The sequence below is a fragment of the Anguilla anguilla genome, chromosome 1, assembly GCF_013347855.1.
Source record: "Anguilla anguilla isolate fAngAng1 chromosome 1, fAngAng1.pri, whole genome shotgun sequence".
NCBI lineage: Eukaryota > Metazoa > Chordata > Actinopteri > Anguilliformes > Anguillidae > Anguilla > Anguilla anguilla.
The window spans coordinates 75,002,970-75,020,383 of NC_049201.1; the positions used below are offsets into that span (position 1 = coordinate 75,002,970).

The following is a 17,414-nucleotide window of genomic DNA, read 5'->3' on the forward strand; positions in this document are numbered from 1 at the left end:
CGCAATTAAGTTCTATTCTATAAGACATTAGAGATATCTTAAATTAGCGTTTTGACTATAGTCATAAATGAATTACAGACATCTGTAATGTGAATCCGGAGAGGCTATTAAATGTTAAGAGGGCGTGCAACACTGAAAATTTTTACTATCTACGTAGTTTAATTGTGAAAAGTATTTCCACGAAAATAAATCATGTTCCTTAAAAGTTAACTAATTTTGTTGATCTAATAAAATTAAGACAGATTAAATGAATGTAATTCACTGTGGTAACTACAATCTAATGTGATTTATTTGCTTTAAATATACAAACAAATATACAAACATCAGTTTTCATTTTTTTGAGTGTATAGATTAGTCATAATTTAAATGGAGATATCTGGAATTCACGTTTTAGATAGTTAAAACTGAATTGTAGATATCTTTATTTGGAGTTCCATAATGGCGAAATCTTACTAGTCAAAATGTAAGTAGAGATATCTTAAATTAGCGTTTTGACTAGTCAAAATGTAATTATAGATATCTTAAATTAGCGTTTTGACTAGTCATAAATGAATTACAGATATCTGTAATGTGAATCCGGACAGGCTATTAGATGTTGAAAGGGCTTGCCATAGTACAGTAATCCTGTCCACGTGCGATTTAGCAATCTTGTGCCACTACTTCTGCACCGTTTTATCGGGCTATTCCCAAATTACAGGGAAACTACAGGAAAACATCCAATTTTACTATTCCTCAGAAGTGACCTGACTCCATGCATTTGGACGCGGTTACGCCTCTCAGGCTTAGTGTATATAAAACGGTTGCAAGTAGGCTACGTTACCCATTGACTGCCTGCACCATACAGGAAACAATGAAACCGCTAGTCACTCTCGCCCTTGCGTGCGCACTCTTCTCTGGAGGTAATACCGTTAAAACTTACTCTTGTGAAAATTTGCAACCAACAGTGTAAACTTAAATTATTGTCATAAATGGTGTGTGGGATTTAGTTTAACGTGTATGGGGCTAATATAGTCTTCTGTCACAGACTGTAATTCAGCCCTTCTCACATGTGTATCCACTCAGCCCTTAGCCTGATGTAGATTTGCTACTTACGTTTACATACAAAATTAATTTAAGGCAATTCCTTTGAGGTATTAGTATTGTTTTTTTCCTTTGTGTATGCAGCTTTTTTAAAAACTATAATTAAACGGTAACATGGAATTAGAAAGGTCTTCTATGCAACTACTGTTTTTTCCAATAAAATAACTGATTTTTTCATTAATATTTTGGTATATGCACTGGATGGTTAAGAGTGTATACCCAGTACCACTGGACCATGCGTGTCGGATAATAGAAAAATATGTCCAGCGCGCCAAACCAAGCCCACTGTTCAAGGGTTAATGCGGATCGGGCGCCACAAGGGGACAAGAGGGGGCTTTGCCCCCTCAGTTGTATTTTCTGCCCCCCCCCCCCCCCCCCCCCAGTTTAAGTTTTTAAATGGCTACACATGTCATCTAAATTGCAAGTAGTTGGCTATCTCCCTGGATATGAATGAAATGTTTTTAACAGAAAATAATAATAATAAATGCGATTTTATCCACAGGAATGGCTATACAAAACGGCAAAATAAATGTCTGATTTGGAATTTCTAAAAGCCCACTGTTAATGTCCAGAATTCATGCATTATATTATTCTTCATTTATAGCATTTTGCGGATCACTCAATGAAAAGATGTGTTTCACCTGTGTGGGTAATGACTGCACACGTATTCAAGAGTGCGAGGGATCTGAAGATCGCTGCTTAAAGTCCACAGGTGAGAAATGGATCAGCAATGTCTAGAATTTGATGCTGGAAATAGACATGGTACAAATTTAACTGAAATATGGCATTTTATTATTTCAACATTGATGTTGTTTTGCTTAAAGCAAACCAAATTACAAAATATTTGTGTAAAGGAAACCATTCTGGAAAAAAAGGATATTTCTGATTCTGAATTCTGCATAAACCATATGTTATCCATTTTATTCATGTGGCATTTTTTTACCCTTTCCATAATGTGTGACAACTTAAATTAAAATGGCTGAAGTACATTATTATGGCTATAGTAATTTGGATTTGTCACTTTAATTGCAATAATATAAGATGCTGTGTACTTCCGCAAGAAATTCAAATGTAAGAACTAGCTGCAGGAACTGAATCTCTAAGTCAGACTGTTTCTGCAGATGTCTGGTCAGTCGTCAGTATTTTTCTTTACAATTACTTTTTCCCTCTATTCTTTTTGAAGTATTCTTCACTGCATTTTACAAAGTGACAATGAAGGGATGTGCCTCCGAAACTGAGTGCTCAGGAGCCATGAATTCTGGAACAGCAATCATTGGTAGGGAGATGAGCTGCTGTGAGGGAAACCTGTGCAACAACGCCCTGCGCATCGGACAGAGTGTCCTCTTCCTCCTCCTGGTCCCCCTGGCCTCCGTCATCCTCTTCAACTGAGCAGCATGTTGACCTGTTATATGATTGTTTGGTTGTATTGTATCAATCCAGACACATGATTACACCTTTTAGTGAATACATTATATAACATTTCTTCTCATCAATAAAACAAAATAAAAAATATTAGTGCAAAATTACGTTTAATGTTTTTTTTTGTTTGTTTGTTTGTTTGTTTGGGGTTTTTGTTTATAAAAATGTAATGGAAATCAAACGGCCTCTTGTTTCATCTAGAATCACAAGAGAATTGTGTCTGATGAAATTTAGAGGTTTTCTGGTCACTGCGAATGAGAAAGCACCAAACCAATTGAGAGTTTTTCACCTGATTGCATAGCCTGTCAAAAGAAAACTTGAACAAAATCAGAAACTTATAAAAGAAACTTTTATACATCAACCCAAACACAATTCAGAGCTCTTTGTTGGAATGCTGTGATGGCATTCTTACTGTACAAAAGGCCAGCTTCACCTGTATTTAGTTATAGTGCCCCTAATGGACATAGTCAGGCACATATTTGGCCAGGGGTGCTGGGTGTAATTTGAGCGGACCTCTCTCTCTCTCTCTCTCTCTCTCTCTCTCTCTCTCCCTCTCTCCCTCTCTCTCTCCCTCCCCCTCTCCCTCTCTCTCTCTTTCTCTCTCCGTCCCCCTCTCCCTCTCCCTCTCCCTCTCCCTCTCCCTGCCTCTCCCTCTCTCTCTCCCTCCCCCTCTCCCTCTCTCTCTCTCTCAGGGGATTGTGGGTGGGAAGCAGGTAGGGAGTGGGAGTGTGAGTGTGCTGTGTGGATTGGAGTAGTGGTGCTGGGTGTAATTTGAGCGGACCTCTCTCTCTCTCCCTCTCTCCCTCTCTCTCTCCCTCCCCCTCTCCCTCTCTCTCTCTTTCTCTCTCCGTCCCCCTCTCCCTCTCCCTCTCCCTCTCCCTGCCTCTCCCTCTCTCTCTCCCTCCCCCTCTCCCTCTCTCTCTCTCTCAGGGGATTGTGGGTGGGAAGCAGGTAGGGAGTGGGAGTGTGCTGTGTGGATTGGAGTAGTGGTGGAGCTTTGCTTCTTTGTTTTTTCTTGTTTTAGTGTGTCCTTTTATTGTTTTGTAGGAACTGAAAAGACTGTTTAGGAAGCCCCCCCTTTTTCCCCCGATTTGAGCTGTTTTTAGCTCGTTTCGGGTGAAAATGAGGTTGCTTAGTAGGAGTCAGGGTTTTAAGTGTTTTCCGAACAATTCTGCGTCAGTAGAAGACTGTCTGCGTGCGATAGGAGAAAAGGTGGGCCATGGGAACATAAAAACTGCGTCCAGGATGAATAAAGCGGTTGTCGTATTTCTTGCAACTGAGACCCTCGTACGTCAAGTGGTTACAGAGGGTTTATCAATAAATGGTAGTTTTGTGGAGGCGTTTCCGTTGTCTTCGCCGGTAACGAAAGTTATCTTATCAAATGTTCCGCCATATGTTGACGATCAAGTGCTTTTAAATGCCTTGTCAAGGTATGGTAAAGTTATGAGTGCGATTAAACTCATCCCGTTAGGGTCTAAAAATTAAAAAGTCAAACACGTAATGTCTTTTAGGAGACAGGTGTTTCTGATTTTAAATAAACCTGGTTCCGCTATAGATGTCGCGTGGAATCTTTAAATTGACGGGATAAACCACGTTGTGTTTGCTAGCACTGAGTCAATGAAGTGTTTTCAGTGCGGTTCCTATGGGCATGTAAGACGAGCGTGCCCGCAGAGGGAAGCAGCAGGTACTAGGGAGCAGGAAGCGAGGCAGGGAGGAGAGGAGCAGGCCGGCCCTGAGCCTGAACCTGGCCCGTCCACTGCTGGGACAGGGGAGCGGACTGGGAATGATCCGCAAGGAGCTGAGGCTCAACAGGGGACTGTGGGGCAGGGTGAAAGGGAAGCTAGTGGGACTGGCGACCGGGAACGAGGCGACGTAACAGGGCCAGGAGCGGAGGTTCCGCTGGAAACCCCGGTTTCCGAGCCGTCTGGTGCCCCGCTGTTTAATGAACAGAGCTCGGTTAGGGTGGAAAGCGGGGAGGCTGGTGGTGGGCCTGTTGGTGGCCTCGATCCGCCGGTGGAAGTGGCCGCTGCGCCCGAGGAGGGCGAATGGAGTAGGGAAGGGACAGAGGCTGACCCGGACGAGGAGGATGATTTTTCTGAATCCTCCCAGACGGACGAGGTTGGGTCGGCTCTAAGAGGTAAGGGGAAACTAATTTCTGTAGAGCGGCTGGTGTCGTTTTTAGATGAAACAAAAGGAAAGAGCGTCGTTTTGGAAAAGCATTTTTCCGATGTTGCACGGTTTGTCATGTCTGCTCAAACCGCGTTGAAAAGGGCGACGCTTGACGAACTTGATAATAGAAAGCGATACAGACTAAAGAAACATATGGTTGCGGCTAAGAAATTGTTGAAGGAAAAAGAAGATCAGTATAGACTAGTAGACATGGCCCACTTTCTCTCGTTTCGTTTACTGCTTGCGGCACTTTGTTTTTTTATATCAATGAGTGCGGGGATTCATGTAGCTTCTTTAAATGTAAACGGCTGCAGAAACTCTTCTAAGAGAACGCAACTGTTTGCGTTAATCGAACAAAAGAGAATAAATATTGCTTTTATTCAAGAGACGCATGCAGACGGTATGAATGAGTGTGAGTGGCGGAATGAGTGGAAAGGGGTTAGTGTTTTTAGCCATGGGAGTAACACAAGTGCTGGGGTAGCAGTGTTGATATCGGGGAACAATATCACAATGGTGTCATCAGACGAGTTTGTCCCAGGGCGATTGTTAAAAGTTGTAGCTAAGATAGATGAACAGGAGGTGGTTTTGATAAACGTTTATGCACCCAACGGAGAGCGAGAGAAGATTGTATTCTTTAATAAATTGGAGGAAGTGGTGGCGGATTGTGACTCAAATAGAATGGTTATAGTGGGGGGAGATTTTAATTGTACAGAGAATTTTGTAATTGATAGGAATCATGGAGAGCCCCACGCACGCTCAGCAACCACTTTGACTAGAGTTGTACAAGCTCAGGAATTGGTTGATATATGGAGAACACAGCATCTGGTGGCACGCCAGTACACCTGGAGAAAAATTAGTCAAAATCAGGTCTCAATGGCTAGAATCGACAGGTTGTACTGTACAAAATCTTTTAGCAATCAGATACTCAGAAGCTGGATAACTCCAGTTATGTTTTCAGACCATTTTTGTATTTCTTTATTTTTGGGGGGCACAGGTGGTGTTCCTGGGAAATCATACTGGCATTTTAATGTAAAATTGCTAGATGATTGTAGGTTTTTGGAAACTTTTAACTTTTTTTGGGAAGCGTGGCAGTCAGAGAAACCACGTTATAAGAGTTTGAGGCAATGGTGGGAGTTAGGAAAGGTGCATATTAAATTGTTTTGTCAAGCATATACACAAAATAGCACTGGGGATTTGAAAAAACGGGTGGGTGAGCTGGAGAGAGAGATTTTGAGTATGGAGAGTGATTTAAGCCTGGGGAATAATGCCCAGACAGTTGATAGTTTGAGAGAGAGGAGAGACATTTTGGGCAAGATTATGGAGGAGCAGGCTAAGGGAGCCATGGTTCGTGCCCGGATCATTCAATACAAGGACATGGATGGTCCTACAAAGTTTTTTTTTAATTTGGAGAGGAAGTCATTGGGCAGCAGGAGAATGCTCTGTTTGAGGCTGGCTGATGGGAAGGAGGTGCATGACCAACGTGAGATGCTGGAGGCGGCTTTTAATTTCTATAGCCACCTGTTTACTCCGGTGGGCAGAGTGAGGCTGCCAGGCTTCACATTGATCTCCCGGTGTTGCCCGAAGAGCAGGCTTCTCTCCTGGAAGCTCCATTGACATTGGAGGAGCTTACTCGGGCTGTAGGGCAGATGTCTCCGGGAAAAACTCCTGGACTGGATGGCTTGCCTGCGGAATTTTTTAAAAGATTGTGGTCGGTGATTGGGCCTGATTTTTGTGAGGTGGTAAGAGAGTCAGTAAGGGACCACGAGCTGCCTCAGAGTTGCAGGAGAGCAGTAATTACACTCTTGCCAAAAAAAGGGGACTTAAAAGACCTAAAGAACTGGCGTCCGGTGGCATTGTTGTGCACCGATTATAAGATTCTATCCAGAGCCATTGCAAATAGGCTCAGCGAGAGCTTATCTTACATAGTACACAAGGATCAGTCCTACTCTGTACCGGGCAGGATGATCTTCAATAACATTTTTTTTATCAGAGATGTGTTGTCTCTATGTGAGTCTCTCAACATCAATCTGGGGGCACTCTCCATTGATCAAGAGAAAGCATTTGACCGAGTGCATCATGGGTACCTGTTCCAGACTTTGGCTGCTTTTGGCTTTGGACCTTCTTTTATGGATCTAATAAAGGTCATGTATAATAAAATAATGAGCCTGGTGAAGGTGAACAATGTTCTTAGCAATCCCATAACGATTTTGCGAGGGATTCGCCAGGGCTGTCCACTGTCAGGGATGCTTTATACCCTAGCAATCGAGCCCTTGCTGTGCATGGTAAGACGGAGAATTACAGGCATGGTTTTCACTGCTGTTCAGCCTGCATATAGGGTACAGGTGTCCGCTTACGCTGATGACATCACAATGTTTATAAAAGACCAACAGGATGTGGATGCCATTGGTGACAGTTTAGAGGTCTTTCAAAAAGCCTCTAATGCAAAGGTGAACTGGGGGAAATGTGAAGCATTCCTGGCAGGGCGGTGGGAGGGGGTCGCCCCCCCACTGCTTCCCCAGCCCCTGCAGTGGGGCAGGGAAGGCTTGAAGGTGCTGGGTGTCTTCCTAGGGAGTAAGCAGAACATGCTGAAAAACTGGGAGGGGATGCTGGACAGTATCAAGGCACGGCTGACAAAGTGGAGATGGTTACTACCACAGATGTCATTCAGGGGGAGGGTGTTGGTAATCAACAACCTGGTGGCCTCCATGCTGTGGCATAGGCTTTCCTGCCTGGATCCTCCCCCAGGACTACTGAAAGAGGTTCAGTCAGTGTTGCTGTCCTTTTTTTGGGGCGGGAACCACTGGCTGCGCCCAGCGATACTTTATTTGCCTGTGGAGGAGGGGGGGCAGGGTCTGGTCGACGTCTGCAGCAGAGTGGCGGCTTTTAGGCTACAGGCGGCCAAGAGACTGCTGTACACTGCTGAGCTGAGCTGGGGGCCAGGAGCCTTCTTTTTCCTGAGGAAGGTGGGGGGTTTGGGCTGTGATTGGCGGCTCTTCAGAATGGACATTTCCAGGCTCCGCACAGAGGGGCTGCCTGGTTTTTACTGCAGCATGCTTAAGGCTTGGGGGCTGCTGAAGGTAGAGGGGCGGGAGGAAGCAGTCACAAGAGACTCTGTGCTCCAGGAGTGTCTGTTTTTTAATCCTCTCTTTCCTGAAGCGGCGTCACAGTCTGGACTGTCCCTCCACACCTTTGCTAGAGGTGGGGTAACAAGACTCATCCATCTTCTGGACATGCAGAACAGGTGCTGGAAAACTGCTGTGGAGTTGGCGAGGGATCTGGGTGTCCACTCTGTTAGGAGATGTGACAAGTTGCTGGGCGGCCTGGCCAGCTGTCTTCATCCTCACGTGCGGGAGGTGGTGGAGGAGGCACTTGCTAGAGGTGGATTGACTGGCTCAGAAGTTTTGTGTCCTGAGCTTTGTATACAACCTTCAGTCCAGCCCACTCAAGGACCTTTCCTGGGGGGGAGGGCCTGGGGGGTGGTCTGTGTCCGGGAGGCGCCGAGGAAGCTGCTGTATCAGTGGTGTGTGAAAGTGACACACGCAGCTTCTCTCGCGTCTCTGCCTGCCTCGAAGTGGGTGGAAAGGTTCGCTGTTGCGGGCGAATTGAGTCCTGCATGGAGGACTCTGTACAAGCCTCCTTTGCAAAAGAGGTCAGGGGATCTGCAGTGGCGGATACTCCACAGGACAGTTTCCACAGGCCATTTCCTGAACCGAGTTGATCCGGGTATCAGCCAGAATTGTATATTCTGTGGTCAGGAGGAGACTGTAGAACATTTATTTCTAGACTGTCCCAGACTGGTATCACTTTTTCAGTTTTTAAAGCATTTACTGCACTCACTGGGGGTTGAATTTGGGGAGTGTCTGTTCATCTATAGTATGACTTACTCAAAGACTATGAGGGGGAAAATTCAGATAGTCAATTTTGTGTTGGGCCAGGCCAAATTGGCCATATGGGTGACCCGGAAGCACCAGCTAAGGGGAGCAGGCCCAACAGAGGTGTTAATGTGGTTGCGGTTTCTGCTCCGAGCAAGGATACGGCTGGAGTTTGAATATTATCTGCTGATGAATGATTTGCCTGTTTTCAAGGATAAGTGGTGTATTCAGCAGGTCCTGTGTGCAGTAGTGGGCAATACACTAGAATTGAAGGTTTGAATAGGAGACATGGGGATAGTGGTGTTAGTTTTAAGTGTTTTCTGTGTGTGGGGCTGGAGTTGGTTTTTTTTTTTCTGTTTGGTTGGGGTTTTGGTTCTGGGGCTGCAAAATGATTAAGACTGTGTGATTAATAATAAACGGGGTTTTAAAAGTCAAAGTCCCTTTTAGAGTTGGGGCAAGGCAGGTACCAGTGGCCTGACCGTGGCCTGCTGAACTGTGGCCAGAGGCATTATGTTTTTGGGTCGCCCGTCCGTCCGTCCGTCCGTCCATCCATCCCGATTCTCCTGAATGCAGTATCTCAGGAACGCCTTGAGGGAATTTCTTCAAATTTGGCACAAACGTCCACTTGGACTCAAGGATGAACTGATTAGATTTTGGTGGTCAAAGGTCAAGGTCACTGTGACCACACAAATCACGTTTTTGCCTTGAGGGATTACAAAACAGATTTTTGCCTTGAGGGAATTTCTTCACATTTGGCATACACGTCCACTTGGACTCAAGGACGAACTGATTAGATTTTGGTGGTCAAAGGTCAAGGTCACTGTGACTTCACGTCCGTCCCATTCTCTCGTGAAACCAATATCTCAGGAACGCCTTGAGGGAATTTCTTCAAATTTGGCACAAACGCCCACTTGGACTCAAGGATGAACTGATTAGATTTTTGTGGTCAAAGGTCAAGGTCACTGTGACCTCACAAAACACGTTTTTGGCCATAACTGAAGAATTCATACTCTAATTATGATAAAGATTCACACGAATGTCTAATAGGATAAAATGAAGTGATTACATTTTATATCCAAACTGGCAGTATTTCTAGTTTTTTTTTTTTGGACTCTGAACTTTGCGTGTCATACAATGCTATACTCCTTCACTTACAGTTTTAAGTAGTCGCTACAACCGGTCAGAAACTAGCACCTAAATTTAATACATTTACATGGTCCTTCGAATTCTAACCCTATTTTACACTTACAATATACGCTAGGGTTTGTCTTTCACAACAATTAATGCCAGTAATATTTAAAAATAAAGTGAGTCCAGTTTAAAGAGCTTTCCTTGAAATACCCATAGATTTGGAAGCCACTGTAAGAAATTCAAAAGCGTGTACATGGAAAGTATATACATAGTCGTTAATATGGATATAAGTTAATAAGAATTTACAATAAAAACACTACATGGCCAAAAGTATGTGGACAACTGACATCTGACACCTCATCCACAATCCGCGTTAGTGGGCACATGAAATGCGCAAAACAAGTTCTGCCAGGAAACTCCTGCTGCAGCCGATCAATTGGTCAGCCTCAGTAACCACATACTCACGAGTTTCCACAATCAACCAATTGCATACGCACGACACTTTTCTCTTACCCATCCAATCACAGGGACATATCATCAATGGACTGCCTTTTTAAACCAACAATCAGACCTCTCAGTGCTGCTGCTTGCCTGCTCTGCTTTTGCATGCTTTGCTGCTGCTGCTCAGCATTGCGCTTACCCACTACCCCCGCTGCCACATGTTGATTGGATCTGCTCCTATAGGTACGGAGGGGGTTTTCTGGTATTCCTCCTGTTTCGTAGAGAAGATGTATAGTGCTCCCTGTTAGATAGGGTTAGGGTCTGTCTACTATCTGTTAAGTTGCAGTGTGTGAATAAGCTTCATGGTCTGGTATCTGTTAAGGCTCTTTTCCAGTGTATGGATGGGCCCCATGATCTGGTATCTGTTAAGGCACTGTTCCAGTGTGTGGATGGGCCTCATGATTTGGTATCTGTTAAGGATTTACAACAATCACTGCTGAAAGTTACCAACAGTCAAACATTGCTGAGATTTACCTACAGCCAAAAACTGCTGACATTTACCTACAAAGATAGCCGATCCAAAAATAAATTCTGTTTGATCCACATAGAAATGCAGCTGGTTCGCATTTGTGCATCACCTGTCGCTTGCATTCATTTGTGGATTGTTGAGACAATCCTGGCAGCATGATTTGTAGTGGCAGCGTAGTATAATGGGTAAGGAACTGGTCTTGTAACCTAAAAGGTCACAGGTTTGATTCCCAAGGAGGACACTGCCGTTGTACCCTTGAGCAAGGTACTTAACCTGCTTTGCTTCAGTATATATCCAGCTTTATGATTGGATGCAGTGTAAGTGCTATGTAAAAAATTGTGTAAGTCACTCTGCATATGAGCATCTGCCAAATGCCTGTAATGTACTGTAAACTCCACTATGCTCTGTGTCACAATGCAACACGGGTTTATCTGTCATCCACACTCCTCTGTACAAAACGTCTGCGTTTGATTTAGATACAGTTACATTTGCGTTATTAGCTGCGTGCAAATGCTTTTTCTCCAAATAGCGTTGTGATTGTTGAACTTGCTAAACAGCGTGTGAAGAAAATAAACCTTAACTATCTGTCTTTAATTGCAAATCAAAATTAAGGACAACAAGACTTGAGTTCAGAGCCCTTTATGCCGAGGTGAAACTTTACAATGACCCTGTAGTTCCTCTAGGTGATGCTATTGCACCACTCTCAGCCTTGTCTCCTTCCTCACTAAAAGACATTATACTGGTGCAGGTGAACAGTTTAATGCATATATTTTAATCACTATAAATCCGTGTATCATTCGTTCTTTTCATATTCAATTGAGAATCCAAAATCGGAAAATGAAAAAACGATTCCTTATTTCGTTATTAGTTTATGAATCTGATACCAAAAAACAAATAACGGTTTGTTTTTCGTAATTTCGATTTTATGCCCAGATCAAAAATGGGAAATTAAAAAACGGACCACGGCCCGAACTTGATTTTGATATTTAATTTGTCCGATTTGTGGTACCAGGAAGTTATTGACTTCTTCGTGTGTTGCACTTGATAAGCTTGCATCAATTTCGCCAACAGTTCAGTGTGAAAGAAAGCTTGAAAAACCAGGATCACGCAGTGATTGTAAGTCAATCAATCAGTATTTTTTTGAGTAATTTGGTATCGACACCATGGCCTTACTGGAACCATACGCTAATTTAATTAAAGACTTATTTGAAACTGGCGAGACGCATGCAGAGATTTCCACCACGCTGCATCAGATGGGTATCCAGCGATGCTCTGAAATGAGTGTCAGAAGATTCTGTTCAGCACGACCTTAAAGGACCATACCAGTGTTACTACATGTCATTGTCTATTGTCAACATCGGCCACATAGTTTACATGAACCTCGACCATTTTTCCCAAAATTACTTTATTTTTGAGATATCGTATTTGTTTACGTTTCACAGACGTCATTCACTGCCATTCATGTTGAAACGGTGAACACTCTACGAGCATTGAAAGTTGCTAGGTAATTATTAAATTAGGTAATTCGCCCTTTTGAAAATCACTACGCCGTTTGTTTTATTGGGATGGCAGGTATGCCATCCCGCCAATTGGGATGGCAGGTATGCCATCCCGCCAAGTTACGCCTTGGCGGGGGCATGCCCCATACCTATACAGCACCGAGAGTTTGCCACTTTTCAGGGTTCCCCACAGAAATAACCACAACAGCCACAGACACTCAGCCCTTAAAAACATTAAATTCTGTACATTCTGACCCCATTTCAACAGACAGAACTCATAAACAACTTCACATGTCCACACAATAAAGCCCCAAACTAAGGGGATTTCGCGTTTTCTCCTTCTTCGTCTTCTTTTTCTTCTTCTTCTTCTTCTTCTTCTTCTCATTCTCATTTTTCCTGCCGCCTATCCCACTAACAACATGTCTCCCCATTGGACATTTCACTGACACCAGCCAAATCTGCACCTACACGACCCAATCAAAAACGCGCGTACACACGCAAAATACCCATACATTTTTACTCTGAAACATTTCCCGTTCAAACCGCTAGTCCGCCTGTGGTCTAGTGGGTAAGGTTACAGTCTTGGGAACATGGGGTCGTAGGTTCAAGCCCAGCTTGGAACACGTTTCTTTAACCTGCTTCAACCCTCACTAATAATTGTCTACTGGCCTACTTATCAATTATTGCTTTTGCACCATATTTACCCGCCGTTCACCGTTCAGTGATTAACCGGCTACAATATTGCTAAGCCACATGGATTCAACGGGAGCTCTTCTGTGCTTACTGGCCTGTGTTCTTTAAAAGCACCGGCAGGTTTGCTAATGATATTTCACGCATTGCATAGCTATGGCATGGTGCTGTACTGACGAAGTCACAGACTGGTAAACCTCCAGTTTGAGGATTGAACCCCGATTCGCCCTCAGGCAGATTATTTCCTCTTTTACACTAACGTTTTCTTACGCCTATATTTGCTTTACCAAAACTCACTCACGACCACCCATATGCATTTAATCACGGCAAATGTATTCCTTTTATTTAAAAGTTACACCAGTTCACCACTGTGCCATTTCTACTAACTATATTTCTTCACTTGGCTACCGTACAAAACTTTCATATCAGTAAACGCCACGTTTCTATTTCTACATTCATGTTACCTCGCTCTGTTCTCTATCTAGCCACATACGCTACAAACAGTTACTACTTATGTACATTCTGCAACTCCGCAGTTTGAACAGCTAATCCGTCCGTGGCCTAGTGGGTAAGGTTACAGGCTTGGGAACACTGGGTCGTATGTTAAAGCCCAGCTTGGAACACGTTTCTTTAACTTGCTTCGATCCTCACTAATGATTGTCTACTACTTCTTAATTATTGCTTTTGCACCATATCTACCCGCCGTTCACCGTTCAATTATTAACCGGCTACAATATTGCTAAGACATATGCATTATGACTTACCGTCTGTACGTTCAGTTATTGACCGGCTACAATATCGCTAAGCCATATGGATTCAACGGAAGCTCTTCTATGCTTACTGGCTTGTGTTCTTCTTTAAAACCACCGGCAGGTTCGCTAATGATATTTCACGCATTGCATAGCTATGGCATTAGCTAACGAAGTCACAGACTGGTAAACCTCACTCACTCACTGCCACCCATATGCATTTTATGACACAAATGTATTCCTTTCATTAAAAAGTTACAGCAGTTCACCACTGTGCCATTTCTACTAACTATATTTCTTCACTTGGATACCGTACAAAACCTTAATATCAGCAAACGCCACGTTTCTACATTCATGTTACCTCGCCCTGTTCTCCATCTAGCCACATAGGCTACAAACAATTACTACGTATGTACATTCTGCAACTCCGCATTAATACATTACATTTAAAATCATGATTCACTCATAAGTATAACTACTAGCACTGAACATGAGAAAACCACATTCGTGCAATAGTTTACATTACAGGCAAATAATGTGTGCAATGTTATTTAACCCTCCACTTCAACAACTGATGTTCAATACCGACTGTTATATATACCATTTGATAAGGAATATAAGCTCGTTCATGGTCACTCCATTTACTTCGCACTATACTCCGTGATCGTGTCAACCTTCACCTACATGCCCATTCTGCTAAAAACATATTGTTTCAACTACGGAATTTCGTAATTTCATTTTAATTTCTCTCACACTGTTGTTATTCTCTCATATGCAAAGCCTGCTGGGACATATGAGTCTGCTCCTATTCTCCACTATCATGTTTTCCGGTTCTAGTTTAGCAAAACAGCGAAGAGGATTCCTACCTGCAGATAAGCCTATCAAAATGCCTTATAAACCTTACAAACACCAAAAGTGCATCTCCACGAAATAACAGACAATGGAGCAGGACAGAAGGATAAACCTTACAAACACTAAAAGTGCATCTCCACGAAATAACAGACAACGGAGCAGGACATAAGGCTACACAAGTTGCGACCTAGGGAGTTATAATTCTACGGGCGTGTTGATTATTTTGTCAGTCAAGGCTCGTTGGATGGACGTCAAATCCGTGAGTACATACCATATTCCATCTGCGTTTCTGATGCGTTTACGCTTACGACACTGCATCCTTTCTTACAGCCACTGTTTTACATATATAGCAAACCGAAACTGCTGAACGGTACACGCTCATCAGACTGTACAGATTCACACAACGATAGCCATAATCCACAACCGTTTCTTGCAGGGTCGCATTTCTCACTCTCATAATAAAACGCTTTGCAAAAAGAACTGATATCTCATAAAAAACACGTTTTCAACGTACAAAAATGCCAAGTTACTAAAAAGTATTGATATCAAAATGACGCCAAGTTACGATACTACAAACAATATAGGCTATCTTGCCTCACCGAAATGACATAAGATGTATCTCAAAGCAATGCTACCCAATATTTCCTCAGTTCTTTCAAGTCACTTGGCCCTGTGTATAAGCATGCACTACATGAACAGGCCAAACATACGTGTGGATGGCTCTCTCACAGTCAAGATTGATTGAATAGGTGTGTGTATGTCCAATTTGTATTGGTATGTAGGCCTATGTATTTCGCTGCCCAGGCTTTCTGTTGCGTGAATGATAGTATTGTGGCGATCTTGCCTGTGTGTAACTAAATAATTGTTAGCTTGTTAGCGGTTAACTTGTCCCGCTCCGCGATCGTGTAAATACTCATTATTGTGAATGTGTGTAGCCTGCTAGGAATCGCTTCCGTAGCGCTAGCAGCCCTCGGGTTTATGATTTGCACCGTCATGTTTCTGTCATTAGTCAATTAGCCAATACTGTTGTTGTATTCCCTGCCTGTCTCTGTTTTGCGTGTCTCGTGCTGCTGTTTCCCGCTGTATGTAAATCCGACCTTTGTGTGATGTGCCGTTAAGGCTGTGTGATTGGTTAGTCCCGTTGCGCCGGGGCAGCCAATCACGGCAAACGGGGTTTGACAAAAGCAGGCTTCGCCCAGCTATGATGGTCAGTCTACGAATTACCGTTTTGAAGAGATGTCACAAATAAAGCGAAGCTCCCCGGGAGCGATTCGAAAACAGCCAAGCCAGTCTCCGTCTCTGCTTCCTCGCGAAATCGCCACAGTATGTTTATTGGTACAAGTGTGTTCGTGAATGTGAATGTAAGATGCTGCCAGGGAAATGTCCCCATGCGGATAAAGAAGTTCTCTATGTATGTATGTACAATATGTGTTTCACATGCAGTATTTATTGTACATAGCAAATATACAATAACTTGCACATGTACTCAAATTCAGTTCAGAAGCAAGTATAAACATGTTTTCTGGAGAAATGTGCTTCCTGTCGTTGCTCAGCAGCAGTTCTGTACATTAATGAATTTATACATTAATTTCAATGTACAATGTTCAATGTGTTCCATGAGGCAATTCAAAATATTTGTCTCTTTGATCTGACAGAAAGTTTGCATGACATTGTGAAATGGTAAGATTAGAAAACACAGGGCCAAGTGACTTGAAAGAACTGAGGAAATATTGGGTAGCATTGCTGTGAGATACATCTTATGTCATTTCGGTGAGGCAAGATAGCCTATATTGTTTGTAGTATCGTAACTTGGCGTCATTTTGATATCAATACTTTTTAGTAACTTGGCATTTTTGTACGTTGAAAACGTGTTTTTTATGAGATTTAAAATTGCTGGAAATAACATATTTGGTACTATTAAGTTATATTGTTTATTTCACATCATAATTGTACGATCGTGATGACAACATGATTTCCTTTCAGGGATCTATAAAGTACAACCATAGACCTGTGGGAGGGAGAAAGCGGGCCCCGGCCTGGGCCAGAAACGCCGAGGTCGCTCTCCTCCACACTGTTGAATGCTTCTTCAAAAGATGCACACTTCTCAGAGTCTGATGCAACTGGGTTTATTGTTAGTAAATCAAAGATTACATAAAATAACCTGGGCTGATCTGCGCAGTACAGTACAATTATCAATCACTCATAAGTAAAGACAATACATCAGATCATTCTCCAAGCATTCCCAAAACACACACCATGTGCGCGCACACACACACACTCAGCCTCCCCTCGGGCCAACTGCCTCTTATATCCATTTTCTAACTCCTCCTGTTGTGTAGCTTAAATCTAGTACTTCCCATTTAATTTTGTTAATTACGTAATGTTGTTGACATCATTATTTTTATCTGACACCCAACTCTCGGACACCATTGTTTATCAGCCCCTCCCTAGTGCTCGTCTCCCGCCTGTCTCACCCTCCCCCTTCTATCATAAGTCACATATTCTGATAACACATTTTCCAAAAAAGGCAGAAGCTTCCGTTAGTTTCACAAAGGCGCCTGTGGCAAGTGAGTGCCACCCCTCCTGTTTAAACACACACACTCACGGGAGACAGTTGGTTCCTTAATTAGCACTGCCGTGCTCTTTTATTCACAAATGCGTTTTACAGCAATCCGTATACACAAACGACGGTTCCGCAGCCGTCTTGTTGTCAGCCCTCCCGCTCCAGCTTCCGGTCTTCCTTTAAAAACCCCAGGCTCACTGTTGAAAGCAATCAGAGGCAATCAGCGCAATTAAACAATTAACAATTATCGGCGCTGATTACCTCCAGCTGACAGTCGTGACGAAGGATCCGCGAGCCGCTCCTCTCACACTCTCTCTCTGCAGCCGACGCTCAAACCACGCCCACCCCACCACATACCCCCACCGCCCGACTTAGGCCGGGGAGCCATCCGGCCGATGACCAACCCCCCCCCCCCCCCCC

General features: G+C 43.4%; 2 protein-coding genes across 3 annotated transcripts in view; both read left to right on the forward strand.

Moving 5' to 3' along the window:
* Positions 1–783: 783 nt before the first annotated feature.
* LOC118210614 (xenoxin-3-like) lies at positions 784–2,603 on the forward strand. The gene is made up of 3 exons (XM_035386937.1): positions 784–899; positions 1,685–1,792; positions 2,264–2,603. Exons 1-3 carry the CDS (start codon positions 851–853, stop codon positions 2,467–2,469), a joined length of 363 nt encoding a protein of 120 aa, XP_035242828.1. The 5' UTR covers positions 784–850; the 3' UTR covers positions 2,470–2,603.
* Positions 2,604–3,754: 1,151 nt separating this feature from the next.
* LOC118214081 (5E5 antigen-like) overlaps positions 3,755–17,414 on the forward strand; it is a 57,052-nt gene continuing 43,392 nt past the window's right edge. For both annotated transcript variants that reach the window (XM_035393595.1, XM_035393586.1), the window contains exon 1: positions 3,755–4,636. In XM_035393595.1, the coding sequence (XP_035249486.1) occupies positions 4,117–4,636 (520 nt within the window). In that variant the 5' untranslated portion in view covers positions 3,755–4,116. The remainder of the gene's footprint in view (positions 4,637–17,414) is intronic.

Bases quoted from the DNA above. Each gene is read 5' to 3' on its own strand.
- LOC118210614 (XM_035386937.1), top strand. From the start codon at position 851: ATGAAACCGCTAGTCACTCTCGCCCTTGCGTGCGCACTCTTCTCTGGA. The intron at 900-1,684 runs GTAATACCGTTA...CTTCATTTATAG, and splicing joins GTGCGCACTCTTCTCTGGAG to CATTTTGCGGATCACTCAAT. The intron at 1,793-2,263 runs GTGAGAAATGGA...TTCTTTTTGAAG, and splicing joins TCGCTGCTTAAAGTCCACAG to TATTCTTCACTGCATTTTAC.